The 25,118-nt window shown below is 44.0% G+C and overlaps 1 protein-coding gene across 5 annotated transcripts in view; it reads left to right on the top strand.

The window, feature by feature from the left end:
• Positions 1–25,118, top strand: part of CFAP77 (cilia and flagella associated protein 77) — a 155,968-nt gene that overhangs the window by 84,379 nt on the left and 46,471 nt on the right. The window contains exon 1 of one of the 5 annotated variants that reach the window (XM_075185288.1): positions 1,614–1,676. The exons of 3 other annotated variants lie outside the window; for them this stretch is intronic. In XM_075185288.1, the coding sequence (XP_075041389.1) occupies positions 1,668–1,676 (9 nt within the window). In that variant the 5' untranslated portion in view covers positions 1,614–1,667. Of the gene's footprint in view, positions 1–1,613; positions 1,677–6,834; positions 7,000–25,118 lie in introns of those variants that run through there. One more of the 5 variants, XM_075185287.1, reaches the window with a different exon arrangement.

Here is a 25,118-nt window from a genome sequence, read left to right on the forward strand (position 1 = left end):
TGGAAGCACTAGGCCAACTCTTATTGATTTTCAACCACCTTCAAAATAATCATTTATTACCTGTCGGTGGTGCTCTCGGCACTAGTCCACCTCCGCTCTGCTGTCATACCTACCAACTTTACAATCTCCGGGGCAAAGGTGTCCCCGGGCTGGACATCGGGCACAACCCTCAAATTGGGACTGTCCCGGCTGTGATATGTCATACTGTCACTACAGCCAATAACCAGGAATAGCCATAATCATTGCTGTGACTCCTGAAGCCTTGTGGGTAAATCTGTGTTGCAACGATGGTGGACACCAGGACACCCATATGTACAATAGCAGAGTATATACCATAAACTATGTATCGTATCTTCTGTTGCCAAAATATGTGTTTCTTAAAGGATGATTCCATCTATAATGTTGTTAGCTAGCTTGCACCTGCCCCCAGCTAGCAGAATTCTGGGAGTTCCAGTACGGGTTGGGTACGATCTGTGGACAGGGTCATTATGTCGACAACACAGCTGGTGGATTTGCCGGCACAACACAGCTGGGACCCGCTGAGAAACACACATAATAATGACACTTGAATGCATTTAAAAAAAAAAAAAAAATCCCCCGTAAAGTGTGGGGTTCTCCCGATTTTACTCATACCAGCACTAGGCTTTACCACCCGGGAATGGTGGGACTGTAGCAGGGGAATCCGCAGCATGGAGTCCCCCTAGCATAATGACAGCCAATCCAGGAGCTGGATTCCTGAGGGAGATGGGGTCCGCGAGGAAAAAAAAAAGCGCCTAGGACTCTTCACACACCCCTCAGGGGTAATAAAAAAAGTATTTGATGGTAATGACACCATTTTGGCTTGGTGCACCACAGGTCCCTACAAGCCTAGGCTGCCATTAACCATTTGTAGTACTACAAGCACCAGCATACCCATGGCTGCCAGGACACATGGGGAACCCCAAGTACCAACAACCCTGGGACTAGCAGATTAGCCCTAGGGATGGCAGCACTAGGATTAAACTGTTTGGGGAGGGGAGGTGGTCAGACTGTTTTTTGTTGGTTGTTTGTTTTGTTTTTTTCTATTTGTTTTTAATTGGTGTATATTACAGTAATTGTGCCGGCGATTCTGCTGGCTGTATTCTGCTGGCGTATCCACCAGCTGTCTCTGAGATTGCTGTTTAAATGTCGACATTGTGACTGTCGACTTTACTACCAGTTGACATTCGCAATGTCTACATTTTAACCCTGTCGTCAGACAGACTGTCACATTTTGGTGTCGACTGTCTGACTTTCAACCGCTTCAGCAATGACAAAATTACTGCATCCTTCCATTATAAGGGCCTCTGAAAATCAGAACAGCTCACCCGCCAGCACTTCACTACCATGTTGTCCCAACGCGACAACGAGGAACTGTTTAAACCGCACTGATTCAGATTGTCACACCGGCTTAAAGAGGGGAGCTTTCTATCTATACAGTGTCAGTGTTTGAAATAGACACGTGGGGGCCTGGTCCAACACGGTCATACTTGCCTACTTTTGGTAAGGTGTATCCGGGAGAGGGGCGTGTCTAGGGGGTGGGACGCGGCCAAATGCGGCATTTTGGCCCCGCATTTGCCAGCTCTCCCGGGAGTCTGAGACCGACCTGAATTTCGGGAATCTCCCGGACATTGAGAGAGTTGGCAAGTATGAACAAGGTGTGAAGAAGCGGTGGAGTGTTCCACCAATCTCTACCGGTCCCTGACATAGGACATCTCAACTAATTGAGAGCATGTTGGCAAAAAAAGAAATTATTTTAAGCATAAAAAAACTTTATTTCCTAGATCCAAATGATCAGAACCTACACAATCCCCTCCACGTTCTGAAATGTAAAATTTCCTAATCCTTCCTGTGCGGCACGACCCAATTCCAAAATGAATTTCGACGTTTACTAGTAGAAGGGTGGGGGGTGAAGTTTGAAATAAAATATTTATTTATTGTCTCCTAGTTAATTACAGTGAGAGGCAATACTGACCTGTCAGCGACTAGTTTATCATTTGTGTGTTTTAGGTTTTTGTCTTGTTTTTTTGTTTTTTTTGGTCTTGCGCCTCGATATATTGCTCCAGCTGCTTTTTGTCTTCTCCTCGCCTTGATGTATTAGTTTCACAGCAGAAATGGGGTTTATAAATCATTATAATGTTAGTGCAAGATACACAGTGCTTAGTGCAGGGAGAAATCTATTGTGAGTAACTGCCCCAGCAGGGAAGAAAGCTCCAGGCTCGTAGCCGGCCGCGGCGACAGGTTACTGATAGTGTTTGTTTTTTATATGTCTCTACACGTGCCATCAGGAGCAGAGCCTTGGGGAACAATTCCTGTAGCCTCTCTGTAATATTTCATACCTTCCAAGGCCAAGGGAACGAGCTTATAAGAGAGAGCCTGGAAGGAGGAGGAGAGGAGGGGGGGGTGAGCCGTAGAAAATGCAGCAGCCTGTGAAATCAGAGCTACATATTGTCAGGCTCTCTGTATTCTACAGCTCAACTTAATCCACATGATGTGTCGTGTTTTATTACAAGTCCTGTCGATGTGATAAATATCTGCACCAGTGGCCTTCAAGATTCCGTTAGGCGGGTTTATACTTGTTTTTTTCTTTCTTCGTAGTGTTTTAAAGTTCACGTATTGGCTCCAGAAGGGCCCTAGTTTCTTACACGCAGCCGTTTTATCAGCCGAAACTGATATTTGAGAAAGCCGCAAGTGACTAGTGACATCACTGAGGTGGCTTTTTTTTTTTATTTGTGAACCGAACCAGTATTTGGGGAAATACAGCCTAGGAACCAGCTTGACATTAACTTCTCTTTTCATTCTTTAGCTGGTTCTGAAACCGCTTCACATTAGCGCAAGTGCCTCTTATAGGTGCAGCTACATGACGGTGTTTGTGTCTGTATTTTATACAGGTATACACTGACAGGGGCAAACGCGGGATTTTTTTAGAGGGGGTTTTCTTCCCCCCCCCCCCCCCCCCCCCCCAAAAAAAATAATAATATATAGAGCGTGAGCGAGCTGCCGCGCATGCGCAGCAGCTCCATTTTGGCGATGCTGAACTATACAGCGACAGTGCAATACAGCACCGCACCGCCGCAGATGCTTCTTAGACAGCGCCGCGGCTGCTGTACAGTTCACTGCTGCAGTGTTTAGCTCCAGTTCGTCCCCCCCCCCCCCGCGTGCGCCCCTGACTGAGAGCCATGAAATACTTACAGGTCTGTTTAATATTGGTGGCTAGTGGATGGTAAGTAACATGTTGTATTGCTGCATACCGCAGCATTACGAAGTGTACCGCTACAGGTATTTATTTCAATTTCGAGCCCTGGAAAACCCCGCTCCTAAACTAACTAAAAAATCTTGCACTGACAGCCTACAGCTGGGCACACACTACAGAAAATATCTCCTGATGCCATATTATTACTGACTTTACTAACGACTGAAAGTCCCGATCAGCAGCCAATCATGTGTACACACTATACATATTTTACAAGATTTTACCGTTGGATCTGTGCTCTTCATCTGTCATAACCATCGGCTGAAAAAATTATGACTCTGCACACTCCATAGAGATCTATGGACACTGCCGGTCCTGAGTGCAGACACACTGCATAGAGATCTATGGACACTGCCGGTCCTGAGTGCAGACACACTGCATAGAGATCTATGGACACTGCCGGTCCTGAGTGCAGACACACTGCATAGAGATCTATGGACACTGCCGGTCCTGAGTGCAGACACCCTGCATAGAGATCTATGGACACTGCCGGTCCTGAGTGCAGACACACTGCATAGAGATCTATGGACACTGCCGGTCCTGAGTGCAGACACACTGCATAGAGATCTATGGACACTGCCGGTCCTGAGTGCAGACACACTGCATAGAGATCTATGGACACTGCCGGTCCTGAGTGCAGACACACTGCATAGAGATCTATGGACACTGCCGGTCCTGAGTGCAGACACACTGCATAGAGATCTATGGACACTGCCGGTCCTGAGTGCAGACACACTGCATAGAGATCTATGGACACTGCCGGTCCTGAGTGCAGACACACTGCATAGAGATCTATGGACACTGCCGGTCCTGAGTGCAGACACACTGCATAGAGATGATCTTATGGGACACTGCCGGTCCTGAGTGCAGACACACTGCATAGAGATCTATGGACACTGCCGGTCCTGAGTGCAGACACACTGCATAGAGATCTATGGACACTGCCGGTCCTGAGTGCAGACACACTGCATAGAGATCTATGGACACTGCCGGTCCTGAGTGCAGACACACTGCATAGAGATCTATGGACACTGCCGGTCCTGAGTGCAGACACACTGCATAGAGATCTATGGACACTGCCGGTCCTGAGTGCAGACACACTGCATAGAGATCTATGGACACTGCCGGTCCTGAGTGCAGACACACTGCATAGAGATCTATGGACACTGCCGGTCCTGAGTGCAGACACACTGCATAGAGATCTATGGACAGCTGCCGGTCCTGAGTGCAGACACACTGCATAGAGATCTATGGACACTGCCGGTCCTGAGTGCAGACACACTGCATAGAGATCTATGGACACTGCCGGTCCTGAGTGCAGACACACTGCATAGAGATCTATGGACACTGCCGGTCCTGAGTGCAGACACACTGCATAGAGATCTATGGACACTGCCGGTCCTGAGTGCAGACACACTGCATAGAGATCTATGGACACTGCCGGTCCTGAGTGCAGACACACTGCATAGAGATCTATGGACACTGCCGGTCCTGAGTGCAGACACACTGCATAGAGATCTATGGACACTGCCGGTCCTGAGTGCAGACACACTGCATAGAGATCTATGGACGCTGCCGGTCCTGAGTGCAGACACACTGCATAGAGATCTATGGACGCTGCCGGTCCTGAGTGCAGACACACTGCATAGAGATCTATGGACGCTGCCGGTCCTGAGTCTATGGACACTGCCGGTCCTGAGTGCAGACACACTGCATAGAGATCTATGGACACTGCCGGTCCTGAGTGCAGACACACTGCATAGAGATCTATGGACACTGCCGGTCCTGAGTGCAGACACACTGCATAGAGATCTATGGACACTGCCGGTCCTGAGTGCAGACACACTGCATAGAGATCTATGGACACTGCCGGTCCTGAGTGCAGACACACTGCATAGAGATCTATGGACACTGCCGGTCCTGAGTGCAGACACACTGCATAGAGATCTATGGACACTGCCGGTCCTGAGTGCAGACACACTGCATAGAGATCTATGGACACTGCCGGTCCTGAGTGCAGACACACTGCATAGAGATCTATGGACACTGCCGGTCCTGAGTGCAGACACACTGCAGGATTGGAACAACATTGTTCCAATGTTGAACAACATTTTCCGTCCGGTTTAAAAATCAAACAAAACCAATTGTAAATCGCTATGGAATTTGCCAGCGCTATATAAATAAATGTTGATGTTGATGATACGATGTGCTTTGGAACGACCATTCTTTTATAGTTTGTGTACACGGTAATGCAATATCAGGCAGTTTATCAGTTGTTTATCGTGTGATTGGCACGATAATTGGCTGAAAAGCCTGTAGTGTGTACCCAGCCTTACTAATTGCTGTGTGGGCGTGTGCGTTTTCTTTAATTGTTACTGCAGTATGAGTACCTGTGTATTACCGAGAGAGCATGCTGGATAGACACTGAGGACATTTTGCCCCACTGCTAAATGTTATACGGTGTTTCATTGCCTGCCTAGATCTGATTATTGAGTGGCTCTAACTCATAGGCAAACCGAGGGGGGGGGGGGGGGTTCCTAGTATCTGGAAACCCCCCTCCAAGCCTGGGGCACTGGATAATTGAGGTGGCTGGACCCTGATCCCGCTTCGCACGGCTCTGCTTGAAAAGGGAGAGCTGCGTGCACCTAACAGTAGTGCTCGCAGCATTGCCCATGTATATTATGGGGATAGGAAGAGTTGGAGAGCAGCCAAGCACTGTCTAAAATTATAGCCACACCCCCATGCATGCTGGTCACGCCCACTGGCGGCATGGTGTGGAAACCCCCCTCTACAAATCCTGCGTTTGCCCCAGTGACTCCTATTTGTTTGTGTTCCACAGTGTGTCACTTGTCGCACTTCACAAAGTAGACCAAGGACCGGTTTTACATCAGGACCATAAGGGCATTTGCTGGAGACCCCCAGCTATAGAGGCATTCCCTAAACCAGTGTTGGCTAACCTGTGACATTCCAGGTGTTGTGATACTACAAGTCCCAGCATACCCTTCCAGCAATAAGCTGCTATATATTGGCAAAGCATGCTGGGATTTGTAGTTTCACAACACCTGGAGTGTCACAGGTTAGCCAACACTGCCCTAAACCAACATCTACCCTTTTTTCCAGTATAACATTCGTACCTTTCTGGTTGTATCATTTTTAGTTACAATAATAGATAGGGATTTAATTTTACATTTTATATCTTCCGCTGAGCTTTCTGGCATGGGTCACCTGTAGACCGCAGCAGTCAAGATCTTGCTTATGGACTCTCCTGCCCGCAGCGCTTATACTACAGAACCGGTGATAAATTACTGAATAGAAAGGAGTTTATATAGTAAGGGCAGCTACAATGGCAGCTGACCGACATTAATTCTCTTGTATGTGCACTTTCCATCCACTTCTGCCAGCACAGCCCCGATATAAACTCTACACAAGCTCTTGAACCAACTTGACCCATAAGGTCCTTCGGAGATTACTCAATGTAGAGATTGCAGCGCCGAGCCTGAACGGAGAACGTCTATTAGGGAGCACGTGATGCAGCTTCCTCCGCTCACCAAGGGCAGAGAACAGCTCGTAATATCCATTATGTCAGCTACTATGGGAATCCTGTCTTGTTACTGCATTGAAAGGTAAAACACTGCAGAATTACATATGCACCTGCTGGAACCCTGGGGATTACGCTGGAACCAACACAGTGAAAAACAACTATTCTAATAGAGAAGATGCCAATCATGGTAAGGAAAAGAAGATGTAAGTAGCGAGACCACTGTTGTAACCTGTGGGAATACAGAGAACTGTGTTCCTGGCACAGTGTTTGTTTTATTTATATTTTATTAACGTGCCTCTTGCAGTCCAGGATTTCAGCATGACCCTGTGAGCATATGCTAGTTAGCGACAATAAATAAGGTATTCTTTGATCATAAGGAGATAACTAGATGCCCAAGGCTCCTTTATGAAATTTTTAGGCCCGGGTCCCTAACCTTCTGGAAACAGCTACCCCATGCAAGTCATTAGTCACTACATTACCTCCACTTTCCTAGAAGGTTCACTTTGCTTTTTATTTAGTATTATTTTAGGAAGTTGTAAAGAGTCCCGGTAGGGTCTCCCCTACAGCCTACACTAACCGATCCAATGAAAACAAGTCGGCTACTATTCAATTAATTTTACTGAATCCGTTAGTCGTTTCAGGGCTTTTTAAGGGCGGTTTATACGCACAGGGCATGATGCGGAGTTGAAATTTGCACTGCACATGCCCACAAAGAGACTGTACGTTTCCTTCCAATTGGAGGGGTGGAACAGGGGAGGGAAGAGAGTGCATGCCTCCTTCCAATTGGAGGGGTGGAACAGGGGAGGGAAGAGAGTGCATGCCTCCTTCCGATTGGAGAGATGGAACAGGGGAGTGACGAGAGTGCACGCCTCCTTCCGATTGGAGAGGTGGAGCAGGGGAGGGACGAGCGTGCATGCCTCCTTCCGATTGGAGAGATGGAACAGGGGAGGGACGAGAGTGCACGCCTCCTTCCGATTGGAGAGGTGGAGCAGGGGAGGGACGAGCGTGCACGCCTCCTTCCGATTGGAGAGGTGGAGCAGGGGAGGGACGAGCGTGCACGCCTCCTTCTGATTGGAGAGGTGGAGCAGGGGAGGGACGAGAGTGCACGCCTCCTGTTTGGGAGGGAAAAGAAAATGTAGCGTAGGCCGTCGAAGGTACGTACTAGAGGGCAGATGTGAATGCACGCTGATGATGACTGTGGCCAGCACTGGTTAGCTGCTTCTGATAGAGAATTTACTTCTGAATCAGATAGGTGCATTTTGCATTGATCGTGCAAATATTATAGTGTTTTGCGGGCATATTATACAGTACCTAGTAGCGAATGTTTTTGGGATTTTTTTGCATCAAAACAAATATTCATATTATCTATGTATCATACCTCCCAATATATCTGTCCACCCAGCAGGGGAGGGGGGCGTGGCCATGTCGCAACTGCGGTGTAGCCACGCCCCCTAAGAGGGCTTCCTAGCACTTCCCACCCCAACATTCCCACCCGAGAGACAAACCTGTTCCCAGGTAGACCAACGGGACAGAGCCCTACAATTGGGACTGTCCTGTTTAAATCCGTTTCTAAGAAACACTAATCCTTGTTAGACTTGGGGGCAGTTGTCCCATTTACCCTCCCTGAACACCTGCCCTGCCGCCTATGATTATTGTGACAGTTTTAATTATTAGACAACAGACACGTTCATTTACTAACTGCGTACTATGCAGTTGTTCAGTACATTTAATCATACCTCTCTACAGTTCCTATCTTGGGCAGGACGTCCCGATTCGCAGCCTGCAAAAGGGGTGGTGCTTAATGGGAAAGTGGGTGGGGGTTGACCAAATATGGCCATTTGTGGGCAGAGTTTGGGGGTAACTGGCCACAGTTTGGGCGGTACAGGAACGGGATTATTTTGTCCCACTTTCGAGATTCAGAATGTTGGGAGCTATGATTTAATTATGAAAAAAAGTTTGAAGGTAAGTGCTGACTCGACATCCCTAGCACCTCCAATAGCATGTAAAAGTCCAGTTATTTTCTGGACGTCTCTGTGGCTGCCGATAAACAAAAAACTTGGGCCAAACCCTGAAGTTCATTTAACTATCTCATCCCACAACACATCTTATTGTTGCATCTAGAACCCTTGGCAGGCACCTAGCCTAGATTTGGCTATCGGAAGGAGTAAAATGCACCTCATCTACGGTCGACAACATCATCATCACCAGCAGCAGCTATTTATATAGCGCCACTAATTCCGCAGCGCTGTACAGAGAACTCACTCACATCAGTCCCTGCCCCATTGGGGCTTACAGTCTAAATTCCCTAACCTACATATATACACACACAGACACACAGACAGAGAGGCAATTTGACAGCAGCCAATTAACCTACTAGTATGTTTTTGTAGTGTGGGAAGAAACCAGAGGTAACCCACGCAAACACGGGGAGAACATACAAACGTCACACAGATAAGGCCATGTAAAGACACCATTTTGGCTTGGTGCACTACAGGTTGACTCTTGATAAATGACGTCTTCACTCTGAGCTGATCGCTCTCTGCCGACAGCTACATAAATATGGCAGTGTGCCCCCTATAATATTACCACTAGAAAACGAGATGGCCTTAAACATTGCAATCCGTGTTTACAATTGCAAAGCACATGCAAAAACACCGCAGAGAAATAAACACATTGGTGCTTTCCTGCAGTCACTGGAGATTTCAACGTCTCCGAAACGCATTTTGGAACCCAGTAAAGTTTACAGCTGAAAAAAATGACACTTCCCAACGTTTGAGCCACAGCTTTATTGTCATCAGGATTCATAAACCGTCCTTTTGTGTCACATCATTTTTTAAATGCTTCTCTAAGAGAATCGGGATATTCTCACAAATACAGGACGAGCTGCCATTACCTTCCTCATTTGCAGTTTCCCGGCATTTGCAAGGCTTACTGAGACACATGCTCCCAATTAGCTGCTCCTCTTAATTTAAATGCCTCATAAATTATCTCCTGTGCATGTGGATTATCACTTCATAATGCGAGATAGCATTTAAATAAATAGCTGCGATGTAGAAAATTAGAGAGGTTTAGAGCCCACGCAGGCTCTGTAATGAAGGGAAATATCACAGCAGCTGAGCCAAGCGCGCCTGTCAGGCATTTTATTTGACGTTTTGAAGGAAATGGGTTTTGAGAGGATTCTATAAACTAATTTTTTATTGAGGTGCTTTCTTTGTTTTCAATGTACAAACTTTCTCCTAATTGCAAAAATGCACGTCACACCTTCTGTTTGTGTGTTTCTGTTGGCTGTTGCGTTATCGGCCATTTTAGGCTCTGTGGCTCCATTTAATCGAGGCAGGAACATCTGAAGAGGCACGCTGGACACGTTATGCACTTTGTAAATGAGACCCACTGTCGTTAAACAGACTTACAGGCCATAAGACAAAAAGAAAAGTGTGTGTGTGTGTGTGTGTGTGTGTATATATAAAATATATATATATCTATATATATATATATATATATATATATATATATATATATATATATATATATATATATATATATACATACATTTATATATATGTGTGTATATATATATATGTATATATGTATAAATGCTTAGTGGCGTGTGTTAGTCTGTCTGTGTGTGTGTGTGAAAAAAATAAAACCAAGCTGCAGCGCCACCTGCTGGGCGGAGTTATACACTGACCTACTAAATTCTTAGTGTGTGTGGGGGAAAAAATTCAGAAAGGGCTGAAATTTGGTATACTAAGATGTTTTTAATTTGTTAATTGTTAAAAGTGTTTATAAAGATTTAAAAAAAAATATATATATATTTCTTGAAGGAGAAGTGACAGTTGGGAGTGGTTGGTGGTTGCCGGGGGTGACAGTGGGGAGTGGTTGGTGGTTGCCGGGGGTGACAGTGGGGAGTGGTTGGTGGTTGAGGCCTGGGCTATGGCCCAAATGCATGACAAGAACCTTTTTAACACCTTAAGTAGCTTGATTTGACTAGAATGCATGAGTATCATGCACGGGTTAACTTGTGTGTGTATATATATATATATATATATATATATATATATATATATATATATATATATATATATATTTATGTGTATATGTATGTGTGTGTGTGTGTATATATATATATATATTTACACATTAGTAACAGCTATTGCATAACACATTTAGGGCCTGATTCTTTAAGGAGAGGAGAGCAAATAAAGGAGTTACTTTGCACCTTGGAAAAACCATGTTACAATGCAAGGGGTGCAAATTAGTTTAGTTTATTTTGCACATAAGATAAATACTGGCTGCTTTTTCATGCAGCACACAAATACTTGATGGCTTTATTTGTACACTGACATTTAAAGTTGATCATGACACTTTTTCATTGGGATAGGACGGAAGTAGGTGGAGATGACATCTCAAGTGCACACAGATAGAGAATTAAAGTGTGATCATTGCTTATCCTAATCATTGGAGGATTTATTTACCAATTATTGTCCAATATTTTGAAACTGTTAACTGTATTTTAAAGAATGATAGTCATAATACATGTAAGCAGACAAACTTATTTTGTGTAATTTTTGATAGGGAGGCAGCGGTTCGACCGTGTTCTGCGCGGGGGGCGCAGCGGTTCGACCGTGTTCTGCACGGGGGGCGCAGCGGTTCGACCGTGTTCTGCGCGGGGGGCGCAGCGGTTCGACCGTGTTCTGCGCGGGGGGCGCAGCGGTTCGACCGTGTTCTGCGCAGGGGCGCAGCGGTTCGACCGTGTTCTGCGTGGGGGGCACAGCGGTTCGACCGTGTTCTGCGCGGGGGGCGCAGCGGTTCGACCGTGTTCTGCGCGGGGGCGCAGCGGTTCGACCGTGTTCTGCGTGGGGGGCGCAGCGGTTCGACCGTGTTCTGCGCGGGGGGCGCAGTGGTTCGACCGTGTTCTGCGCGGGGGGCGCAGTGGTTCGACCGTGTTCTGCGCGGGGGGCGCAGTGGATCGACCGTGTTCTGCGCGGGTGGGGCGCAGCGATTCCACCGTGTTCTGCGCGGGTGGGGCGCAGCGATTCCACCGTGTTCTGCGCGGGGGGCGCAAGCGGTTACACCTGTCTATTATAAACCAGGGTACAGACAGTTATTCTCTCAAATCTTCTGTCCGTAATGAAAGTGTCCTACACCCTATCAATCCCACTATCCACGATTAACATTAATGTATACACCGAGCTAATGATCCTGTCAGATGTTGGCCTCCTCCCTCGGGAGGGCGGCAGCACAGATGTGACATGTGTAAGCGGGCTAAATATTATGAATTGTTTCCAAACTGCACACCCAACCCAGCTAATGTCACCCCTGCATAGAGGTGTCAAAGGGCAGCAGGGAACAAGCTTGTAAAACCACAGGACCCGCCCCTGCAACTGACAGTGACAGACTCTCCGCTTGTTTAGTCAGTCATTAGAGGGCTGAATGGGGAGTGGGCGTAGAGAGGGACATAAGGTTAATGGCACGGAGGTTATTGTGACGAGTGTGTGTCTAAGGATGAAAGCTTCATTGATTTTCTTTTTTTGTTGTAGTTTTATCCATCAAAAGATTCTTGTAATACACTTATTGGTACATAGTGAGACCTGTTTGATAACCTGGTGAAAATAGCACATTGTGCTGTAACCGATAGCAACCAATCAGAGCTTAGCTTTGAAAAGCATATTGTAAATAAAGCGAATGCTTGATTGGTTACCATGGACAGTATTCCTTATATCTCTGATTAAAATATAGCTCTATGTACATGTCATTGATCAAGAGAGGCATCGTATTAGTCACTTTGATTTATTTTCTAATGATGACGTCATGGTTTGGGTGGGGGGCTGGTTTGAGCTGGCTTACACATATAGAATGAGGACTTGGATCAAAGAGAATTGCTGCATTGTGTAGTTTTACATTGATGATTTTGAAAATATACAGAAAAGGACGCCAAGAGTCAACTGATCATTGTTCAAGTGGTTGGTCAAATCGAACAAGGACTACTTGTCTCTTGTAACGAGCTGGTAGACTATTCCCACATCCACACACACAAGCTGATAGCGGTCATCTTTAGCTGCAAACCACATACCCAATAATGATCCCCCTGTGTTTGTGTGGGTTTCCTCCGGGTGCTCCGGTTTCCTCCAAAAACATACTAGTAGCTTAACTGTTTATCTAAATTGACCCTCTGTACAGCGCTGCGGAATTAGTGGCGCTATATGAATAACTGATGATGATGATGATCCAATTGATTTTCGACAAGATCATGATCTAGCATTACTGTCGTTTTGGGATCACAGTCGCTACAATATCAGGTTAGTCACCCGATATTAGCTGCTATATCACACCATATATAAACAGCTTTAGGAGACAATTTCATTCTGCAAACAAGTGCGAGCAAAAATGAGCTGGATGGAGCCTCGTTTCCTGGCATGATGAGCGTGGCGGCTCCCAAAATTGAATCTCTCCAAAGGTGTTCGGAGCATATAGATGACGTGCGAGGCAACTCGCGCTGAATGTAATTCCTCCTTTTAGATTTCTTAAAAAATCAACCACCATAGATGTAAGATATAGATAGATAGATATCGTAATATTGTCAGTGTTTCAATATAGCTCTACTTAACTTTCTACTTTACCACCTCTACATTATTTTTTTCTTGTCTGATTTTTTTTTTTTTTTTAAAAAACTTTATATCCTGCTCACTTGTAAAAGGATTGCCAAGAGAGCTCTTTTTAAGCTGTATTTTAATAAGTCAATATGGCAGCTCCAAATTATTTAAAGCTTCTTAGAAGGGATTAGAATTGATTTCTTCTGGGAAATGCCGAGGTGTGTCATCGGTCCCCAGGGCTTTTCGTTTTATCGAATCTGCATCCGTCTCCGTGCGAAGCAAAACCATAATTGACTGCAGATTATTAGGAGGTGCTTAATGAGTGACTGGCACAAGTCTGTGACTGTGGTTTAGAGGACGGTGGACAGGTGTCTGACAAATGGCACTTTTGTCACCTGTGCGGGTTGGTTCAGCCGCGTGAGTAAAGGGGATGATTTTACAAAGGAGCTGGCTAGCCTTTCACGTTTGACAAACTGCTGTCGATTCCCTCTGCACCCGTCCTAGCTACAAGTTTAATTATTAGGTGGTAGGAAACCGTTAATGAAACATTTACAATTATTTGTGTTCCGTTAATTTAACCTAGATGTGATCTGAATACTGTCTAAATCTGGGTCGAGTTGCCACATATTCAGGGGGACTGGTAGCGCAGTTTTATTGAATAAACAAACAATATCTGATGACAGAAGCAGACAAACGTTACTTGTTTAAAACATTGAACCAACATTGAAAGTCTTTGTTGTAAAAAGTACGTTATCCTCTAGAATAATTATCTTTATAAGGAGGTCATTTAAAGGATAACTCCGCCTAAACATAAAAATATAGTTTTGGGTGAGATTAAAAAACAAAGGCTAAGGCTGGGTACACACTAAAGAAAATTTCTCCCAATGTGATATTGTTAACTGTTTTACCAGTGATTGAAAGTCCCAATCAACATGTTCATTCATGTATACAGACTATACACTTTTCACAAGATTTACAGTCAGATCTGTGCTCTTCATCTGTCATAACCATTGGCTGAAAAGATCCTGACTCTGCACACTCCATAGAGATCTATGGACACTACCGGTCCTGAGTGCTCACACACCGTAGAATTGGAAAAACATTGTTCCATCGTTGACCGAGATTTTTAGTCCTTTTATAAAATCAAACGATACGATATGCTTTGGAACGATAATCGTTCATCGTTGGAGTACACACACTAACGCAATATCGGGCCAAACAGTAGTTTCTTATGTGATTGGCCTGATAATCAGGTGAAAATTGGTAGTGCGTGTACTCAGCCTTACTTGCCTTCCATACTCTGTTCACTGGATCCGTTGGTGTCCCTGGTGGGTCTAACATTCCCGCCCTGCACTCCAGTCTCCCTGCTTGGCCTGTTTGTTTCCAGGTTAGTGGGTAGCAAGCAGTGACCTCTTGTCACAAGTTCAGGGTCTGAAGGATCCTTGGGGTCTACTTGGCTAGATACTACCCACAAAGAGGCGCAGAGTTTAACTGAGAGGGAGGTTTGCGCCAGGGATCCGGTTTCCAGACCGAATGTTGCGGCCCTCTTAGTAAGTGATGAGCGAGACCTAGCAGAGCCCAAAGGCTAAGGAGAGAGGTCAGTGGGCAGGAGTGGTAAACAGGAGAAGGAGGAGGTGCAATGATCTGCAGGAGATTCCTAGATGCCACGTAATTGAGGCAACGAGTCAGAGAGTCACGGGCATAAATGGTCTGCAGAGAATAGTGCTGAGGTCCTGAAGAACTGAAAGCCCTGGTGCAGGATCAATAGGCAGCGCAATGGTCTGCAGGAAATCCCTGGAGCGCAGGTAACTGATATAAACCAGAGGTAAGAAGGTCCTTACAGGTAGGGAGACATGAAGATCTGGCCCAGAAAGAAGGTAGGAGGTGCTTTAAATAGAGGGAGCTAGCTGGCAATCAGCCAGTAGAATGAATGAAGGCAGAAGGGAGGACATGGTAAACCAGTCCGGAGTGTGACACATCTGCTCAGCTTGACTCAAATAGGTTGAGCGGGAACAGAAAAGAGAATTGCAGTGTGGGACCGTTGGGTAAAACGGGAACCTTGGTGGATGCGACTAATGTCTAGGAGATATTTAAGATGTTCCACATAAAACCATACCATTTCTTAGGATTATGATAAGGTGACCATGGGGCTAGGATGATTTGAAGGTCGCAGCAAAACATTGTGGCAAAACCTTCAATACATGACTATTATAGTGTTCCTATGGAGAACATTTAGCACCAATATTACCGTATCCAGGAATGGCATTTAACAAATTGTCATGACTGCGTGTACCGTGCTCCGTGGTAGCAGGGAAGGATCAGAAGATCTTTCTTGAATTCCCCATGTCTGCGTTTATGACCACAAGAAATTCATGAAACACATTACCACCCATTTCGTTTACCAAAGATCCAGAAGACACCCGAGTGAACGTGCTGTGGACCAAGGGGTCATAGAACCTTTTGGCTTAAAGGAGAAATGTTGTTTGGAATAAAGACAATACACGCATTCCAATAAATTAAACAAATTTCAACCATTAGGAATTATGGTTTGGGGCTTCACTGCGGCCTAATGAACAATAGGGGGTAAATGTATTAAGCTCCGGGTTCTTCAACACCCGCGAGTTCGGCGTCTTCGGCGTTTAAATTTAAAGCGGCACTGCCTTGTAAAGGGAAACTGTACATTTAATATTGTGAACTTCTTGTAGTCACACCACTCGTATAGTTGTTCTACACGGTATCATCATCATGTTCATCATCATCTATTTATATAGCGCCACTAATTCCGCAGCGCTGTACAGAGAACTCACTCACATCTGTCCCTGCCCCATTGGAGCTTACAGTCTAAATTCCCTAACATACACACAGACAGACACAGACTAGGGTCAATTTTGATAGCCGCCAATTAACCTACTAGTATGTTTTTGGAGTGTGGGAGGAAACCCACGCAATCACAGGGAGAACATACAAACTCCTCACGGATAAGGCCATGGTCGGGAATTGAACTCATGAGCCCAGTGCTGTAAGGCAGAAATGCAAACCACTGAGCCACCGTGCTGCCCTACAAAGGTCTATGCTGTTTATCTAGCTGTTGAACATTTTACAGTGTATGTGTGTAGTCAAATTTCTCTCTAATGTGTTTTTTGGTTATTAATGCCAAGATGACTGTAGTCACTGTAAAACAACTTGATTATTAGTTTCTCTGTAACATATGTGTATGTATACACAGTGGTCAAAGTGATGGTTTGCCATGCCACTGCTTCTCCTACTGCCTTCATTGTCAAGCTATCAAATGCCATTCACTTACATTTTCCATAACACCAGCTAAATTATATATATATATATATATATATATATATATATATATATATATATATAAATTTCTTGCAAACATAAAGAACTTTTAGGATTTTGCTTTCATAACAGACTAATTCATAAACTGCTCCTCATAAGCTGAGCTAATGTAATGAATCGCGCTAAAGATTTAATTTGATCTAGCCTTTTATTGATGACCTGGTATTAATGAAAAGCAGAATACAGGACGCCTAGTGAAATCTTCAAATGCCATTATAAGATGCAGCTACCTGCTCCAGGGAGAATGTGCCAATTTACTCTGTACGTGTGCCGTGAGAATATTAGGCAAATGATGTTAATGGCTCAATAAAAATATTTATGCATGTACGGAGACTTTCCCAATAAAAATATTGTTTATAAGGGCATTATTTTTAGGTTTGCATGACTATACCCTGTCCAACAAAAACTGCCATCTTTATTCTTCAGTAGACTTCTAAACGCCTTGTCTCATCTCTGGTAACCACCTCTCACTCCCGCCTACAAGACTTCTCCCGTGCTGCTCCCCACTTATGGAATTCCCTACCACGCCCAATCAGACTTTCCCACAGCTTTCAAATCTTTAGACGGTCTTTGAAAACCCATCTCTTTTAGAGGTGACCTTATAGTCAATAACACTATACACACTAATGAACCATCGCAACTGTCCCAATCTCCACTCTAAGCCAGACTAGCTCCTCTTGTTTCAGCTGTGCCCTCTCCCACTTAGAATGTAAGCTCTCTAATGAGCAGGGTCCTCCATACCCTTTGTTTTTATGTCTCTATTCATTTTGTCTACCTTGTATGTCCCTGTTTTATGTATGTACAGTTTTCCCTACTGTACGTCGCTGCGGAGCACTGTGGCGCCTTACAAATCTATGATAATAATAATAATAATAGGAAGTTTGATGGTCCTGAAACATGCTCATACATTTAAGCGTTCTTTAATATGGACCGTTCTAGTAGTCGACCAAATGCCTTCTATGAGCAACAATTGGAACAGTGACATCTGTAGGCTAACAGAGTGTACTACACATCATTAAAAAGTCTAAGCAAAAGAATGAGTATAATAAAATCCATGAATATTCTTTGAATTAAATAAACTGCAAAGTGAAACTATATTTTATATAACAAAAATCTTACTTTGATTGTTACATCCCTATCAGAAAAATATAATTTATAAAAGTTTCATACTAGAATTCTAAACCTGAACTGTCAAGATCAATTCCATTGTTACATAGGAAGGGATCAGTCATTCCCAGCTTACACTGGTTTTATTTCTTTACAAATCAGACAGATAAAGATACTGTACATCCCCAGCCCACCTGGCAGTAAATTGGTAAACTCCAGACTTCCCACTATCTCTCCCTCTGAGTTACTGCCCCTCTCCTCACCCCGCCTGTGCCATCCGCACATGTTTTGTATCTCATTGAATTCTAGGAGTAATCAAACTTCAGGCTAAGTGGAAAATAAATCTCCCCATCTCATAAGCTGCGCAGCAAGATCATGTAAATGCAAATTAGGTCTTGAATTCAAGCTGTCGCTGGAGAAGGAATGGCTGGGCCACATCAGGCCTATACTTCTTACTAGAAATTACATTATCAAAGCCCATTATTGTGCAGGAAACACAGAACCAGCAAATCACCATAGGGCAGGAAACACAGCACCTAAATGTCACCCTAAGGCAGGGAATACGGAGACTGAGAATCCCCATAGAACAGGAAATAACCTGAGAATCACCATAGAGCAGGAAATAACCCAAGGATCACCATAGAGTAGGAAATACAGAACCTGAGAATCACCATAGAGCAGGAAAGACAGAACCGGAGAATCACCATAGAGCAGGAAATACAGAACCCGAGGATCACCATAGAGCAGGAAAGACAGAACCCGAGGATCACCATAGAGCAGGAAAGACAGAACCGGAGAATCACCATAGAGCAGGAAAGACAGAACCGGAGAATCACCATAGAGCAGGAAAGACAGAACCCGAGGATCACCATAGAGCAGGAAAGACAGAATCCGAGGATCACCATAGAGCAGGAAAGACAGAACCCGAGGATCACCATAGAGCAGGAAAGACAGAACCTGAGACTCACCATAGAGCAGGAAAGAAAGAACCCGAGGATCACCATAGAGCAGGAAAGACAGAACCGGAGAATCACCATAGAGCAGGAAATACAGAACCCGAGGATCACCATAGAGCAGGAAACACAGAACTGGAGAATCACCATAGAGCAGGAAAGACAGAACCGGAGAATCACCATAGAGCAGGAAAAAAAAAACCCGAGGCTCACCATGGAGCAGGAAAGAAAGAACCCGAGGATCACCATAAAGCAGGAAATACAGAACCAGAGAATCACCATAGAGCAGGAAAGACAGAACCCGAGGATCACCATAGAGCAGGAATGACAGAACCCGAGGATCACCATAGAGCAGGAAAGACAGAACCCGAGGATCACCATAGAGCAGGAAATACAGAACCAGAGAATCACCATAGAGCAGGAAAGACAGAACCCGAGGATCACCATAGAGCAGGAATGACAGAACCCGAGGATCACCATAGAGCAGGAAAGACAGAACCCGAGGATCACCATAGAGCAGGAAATACAGAACCAGAGACTCACCATAGAGCAGGAATGACAGAACCCGAGGATCACCATAGAGCAGGAAAGACAGAACCCGAGGATCACCATAAAGCAGGAAATACAGAACCAGAGAATCACCATAGAGCAGGAAAGACAGAACCCGAGGATCACCATAGAGCAGGAAAGACAGAACCCGAGGATCAACCGAGGACAGGGAAACGCAGAATCTGAGAAGTAGAGTAGAGTGACATTTAAAATGCCAGAATCATGAAAAAAGGATGTTGGGGAACAAGTACAAACACAAATTTATAAGTGCTTCACACCAATAATCTTTCCTTAAAAAATAAACCTTTACTGAGAGAGAGGAATAACGGAAGACGTTTGATTTGTACCTCTCCTCCCGCCACAGGATTTGGGTGGAGTTGGTGAGGCGTTCGGACTAGGCGCATGGGTACATCAAGTTTTGCAGACCTGAGCAAAAAAATCAACTTCGTTTCACTGAGCAAGACTATTAAAATGAAATAAATGGATGGAGAGCAGATTTTTGGGGACATTCCTTGCTTTGCAGAATAAAGCAGCACAGACAAAATGTCTGATGTTTCTGTTATTAGCAGTGGGGGATGTGGGGTCATATCTTGTACTGAGGATCCAGGCTCTAACAATCTGTTTTGTTTTGTTTTTAACATTTTAGCTTTTTTTTTTTTATTAAATATGTTCAAATATTGTAAATGTGTTAATCAAAGTGGTGTCTATATCTGAAAATAAAAAGTTGGAACAGAGCTATGCTGTGCAAATGTCCAGATTAGTAACTAAATTATTATTTAATTATTAGTAAAAAAAAAGGGGTTCACAACAAATTGAGGTTCTGGGTGGTACAGGTTTAAAGACCAACATACTTAGTTTCAGTACCTCTGGTGGTACGTTAGTAATTTTGCAATCGGAGGCGGTTTTTATGAGGAATGAATGCTGGGATAGTTAAATAAACCCCATTGTCCCAGCCTGGCAATAATCTGCCTATATAATTTGCATAATTTGACTGTTTATAAGGAATCTCTACTATATTTTTCGAACAGGCTCCATAAACCAAAAATGTAAGTAGGCCGCCATTTATTTAGATCCGGGGTGATAAAAAAGCGATATCATTTCCAGACGGTGCCTAGAGAAAATACGGAACGGCTGGAAGAGGTAGCAAGTTTTAATTAGGGCTGAGAGGCAGGGAAACAAGGCGCTGAGATGACATCTTAACGAGGTTTAATGAAGCCATGTACTGATGGAGACAGCTGTCAAGCTGCTCTGTATTCCAGCCAAATATCTCCGTCAGAGAGACTACAATATGCAGGGGAGGCTGAGGCTGAGGCTGCCGGGACTGACAAGGCCCATTGGTCTGTTCTGTATATCTAACACATAACTTTTAAATTAATCTATCATTCAAATCTAGAGTATAGTCATCTGGCATATTCAATCAGAAATGCCAAATGCTATCATAATAAAATATATATACATTTACCAACGTTTTTCATCCCACCTTCCTCTCGGCAGTAAAAAAAAATATATAGCATTTATAGGTCACAACCAGAGCCGGACCGGCCATTTGTAAGTTCTGGCAAATGTCCAATGGGCCGGTATCGTGGTGGGCTGGCTGAGCCTCTGTGACCGATTTATGCTTACGCTGCCTGTCAGATGGGCCTGTGTGTACTCAATGTCAGGGCTGATTTTTAGTCCTAGTCTGGCCCTGGTCACGCCCTACTGGATCTGAACCAAAATTGATGAGAACCAGTGACATCACTGAAGCAGCCATTTTGTGGGCTGAACCAGTATTTCTGAGAGTGCAGCCCAGAGGCGGAGCTAGCAAGCTGTGGGCCCCGGTGCAGGGAGCCGGTGAGGAGGGAACCAAGGCCCCCCAACCCATTATCTTAATGGGCCCGGTGCATGGCATCTGCCGCACCAATGGTAGTTCAACCACTGGTGCAGCCCATGATGCTTAGCACAAAAAAAAACAATGTAACCCTAGCCTAGTGTTGGCTAATCTGTGACACTCCAGGTGTTGTGAAACTACAAGTCCCAGCATACCCTTCCAGCAATAAGCTGCTATATATTGGCAAAGCATGCTGGGACTTGTAGTTTCACAACACCTGGAGTGTCACAGGTTAGCCAACACTGCCCTAGCCCCATTCCTAAGGCCTCCTACCCACTGCGACAGCATCTTGTAGGCGCTGCATGTACCGTTTACTCCACACGCCCCCTGTGCCACTGGCGTTTTCTTAATGCTTGTGTGTAAACAGCCTTAACCCTCAACTCTGAGTAAAGTCATGAGCTTAAAATACACTATAGAAATGTAGTGTTGCAGTAATTACAAATGATCATTGTTCTTAAGTTGACAGGCCAAGGCATCCACTCTCTTGTCCTCAACAGAAGTAGAGATATATATAAAGTATGCAAAAGATGATTTAAAAAAGTAATCCCACATAGAACATTTTTTTTTCTTTAAATAGCAAGATAAGTACTTTTTTTTTTTAAGCATGCGTTTTTAGTCATTTTTCTTAGCTACCCTTCTATAAATCATTATCTCCTTTTCAAAAGTTCTCTGGTTGGCAAACAAAAATGGCTGCCAGACACAGTCAGTCTGCTACACAGGCTCAGACTCTAAGCATGTCCTATGGCAGAGGGGAGAGAAGGAGGATGTCACAGTGCAGAGAGCGCTCAGAGGAGCATTCCAAAGCCTCTCTGCTCACTACATCACGTGTCATGTGACTGTGGTTGCCATGAATCATAAATCATTAATAGCAGCCTGAAAAATACATGGAAAATTGGTGAGTGCCAACTTTTTTCTTATAGCCTGCCACAGTGATTTATGTTAAAATAACACCCCTTTTTTCATGGGATTGCTTGAGTAAAGCAGTCCCATCTAACCTGGCTGCCATTGACCCTGTATGGCTTTAGAAGTATGGTGTGGAAATCTCAATTATTATACAGCAAACCAATTCATCTTGATCTATCAGAATTCGCTGAGATTTTCAGGTTAGATTACCACTGACAAAACCATATAATTATCATTGGAAAACTGAGACGCAGGAAGTCATTTGCTTCAATGCTTACTAAATTCAAGGCAGTGAAAGCGTTAACATTCACCAGCAAATGGCTAAGCTTAATACCCTGTTTAGAAACAACAGTAAGGACAACTGGTATACACAGCGAACGATCAATATCATTATTATTATTATTATTATTGTTGTTTTGTAAATAGCGCCATCGTTTTCAAAGTAACTGAGATGAGAAAGGCACACAGACTTTTATGTCCATGCAGAATGTGCAGTAATATATTATTTGGCACCTATAGAATGTTGTGGTCTCCTAGGTAGAATTTTGTGAAAGATCTGAATACATTTTATGAATTATAAATTAGGCCAGAAGGACTCATCAGACCATGAATGGGACGGAGTCTGGGGATTGCTGGATGCAGATTTGTGAAGTCGCACTCATTTACACCGAGTCTCACTCAATGGCGAACAACATCAAAGGTTGACATCCAAGTCTTCGGAGGTTCACTCATTAAACTTATTCAATCCATTATTAATTCATCCTTGGATCCGCAGCCCGCAAATCTCCATCAATTTGGCCACTGAAGCTTGCGAGCCATCCACATGAAAGAAATCTGACGTAGGCAAGGGCACATCTCCGTGCATCCGTATGGCTGTGGGACAATGCCAAACCCCTGATGACTTTGCCATGGAGATGATCAGCAAACACCACAACCAACTGATCCCTGTTAATCCTACAGGCATCTCGCATCCTCAGACAAAGGCAGTTCATTTGAAGACTAAATAAAAAGAAGAGGTTGATTATTGTCTTCTCTTGTTACCGTGTTCGTTTGCTTCTTCTTTTTTTTTTTAAGCCTGTAAATGCCAGTACAGAGAATATTCGTTCTATATGTCCCTTTAATTGATGAGGGATTTTCAGTAATTCCTAGGGAATTTCATGTGCTCACCCCCCCAGATGTTTAAAACATGGACCAAGTTTGCAGGTCTATTATATCGGTATTATTTGATCTTATTGTGTATCGGCATCTTCACAAATCTTACGCTTTTTTTTGTAAAAGTTACTGAGCTCCTGAAACAAGATCTAAAATGGTGAGAAAAAGTTAAGTACTAAACAAAAAGCATGTGTCCGGCTACTTAGCTAGTAAGTGTATCTGCTCTCCTCGTGCTTCTCGTTCTTTAAGACCTTTTTCATTCTTGTCGTCTTGTAATTTGTAAACGGTCAACTACAATTCCTTTTTTTGCAGGTAAAAACTAGCGCCTAGTACTGTGTATACTTTTGGAGGTGCTATCCCAAAAACAACACATTAATAAAGTAGAAATAAAAAAAATCAGAGAAGGGCTACTGTAATGGTGCATGGACTGCAGAAAAACACTTCTTAGGAAGGGATTTGAGAGCTGAATAGAGGAGAGTAGAGACAGAGGTGATGTGATGGAAACCTTTAAATGTATCTGATTTAGAATAGTGTTCAGGAAAACTGTATTTTTAAAAACAGGAGACTTTCTAGAACATAGTGACACTGAAATTGGATGAAGGAAGACATAAATGTAACGTACAGAATAATTGTTTTGCGGAAAGGGTAATGGATCCATCAAATGTTCAGTTGTGATGGGGAGTAATATAGTACAGATTTAAAGATTAGGATTTAGATTGAACATATAAAGATAAATGCATAAAAACAGCCCCCCCCCCCCCCCACACACACACAAAGTGCAGAATAGATGAACCTGTAGGTTCCTTAATACATGTCATATTTTTACTGATCTCTTATTTTTTTTCATGTCAGAAAATGTACTTAGTTTACAACGATGCGCAGGCTGTGTTATGTTGTAACAAGCCAAATATCCTTTACTTTTAAAAAGAATTTTTTTATGTGTGTTGGAGAGATGGCCTTATATCCACTTTACTGTTCAGTACAACTATGAGGGTGGTATACATGGAGGTAATAGCATTGAGTGTGCTTTTGTGGTGATTGGGGGGTGAGCTAAAATGGAGCACTGGTACTGCCTATGATATAAATCAGTTGTTGCCTTTTATGACCTTTTTGTATTTATAATATGACTACAATCTTGTTTTGGGATATAGATATATAACGGGCCCTTTACAAGACTGCAGAAACAGAGCAAGGTATTAGTGTGGGTCAGGATGGGGGGGTGGGGGTACTGGTATTGAATGGCAGAGCTGGTCACATTTCCACATTCATTGCTAAATTCAGGTTATGGATTAGATTTGCAAAACCTCCTAAAAGGAAAAGTGGAGGTGTTGCCCATAGCAACCAATCAGCTTCTAGCTATCCTTTATTTATTACATTTTAGAAAATGAGAGCTAAAATCTGCTAAAACCTCCACTCTTCCATTTAGAAGGTTTAATAAATCTACTCTTAGGTCAGTGTTGGCTAACCTGTGACACTCCAGGTGTTGTGAAACTACAAGTCCCAGCATACCTTTTAATAAGCTGCTATATATTGGCAAAGCATGCTGGGACTTGTAGTTTCACAACACCTGGAGTGTCGCAGGTTAGCCAAGACTGCCTTAGGTGCTTAAATGTGCCTTAATCCACTCCCACATGCAAGTATGATATTTAGAGCATACTTGCCAACTCTCCCTGAATGTCAGGGAGACTCCCTGAAATAGGGGTGATCTCCCTCACTCAGTGTAGAGTCTGGCATTCTCCCTGATGCTGAGGCAGTACAAGACGTGGTTGGCTTCGCCATCTGTGGCATGATGACACAGTTCAGAAATTTTGTCCTATGTCCATGTATT

The sequence above is a fragment of the Mixophyes fleayi genome, chromosome 9 (assembly GCF_038048845.1).
Source record: "Mixophyes fleayi isolate aMixFle1 chromosome 9, aMixFle1.hap1, whole genome shotgun sequence".
NCBI lineage: Eukaryota > Metazoa > Chordata > Amphibia > Anura > Limnodynastidae > Mixophyes > Mixophyes fleayi.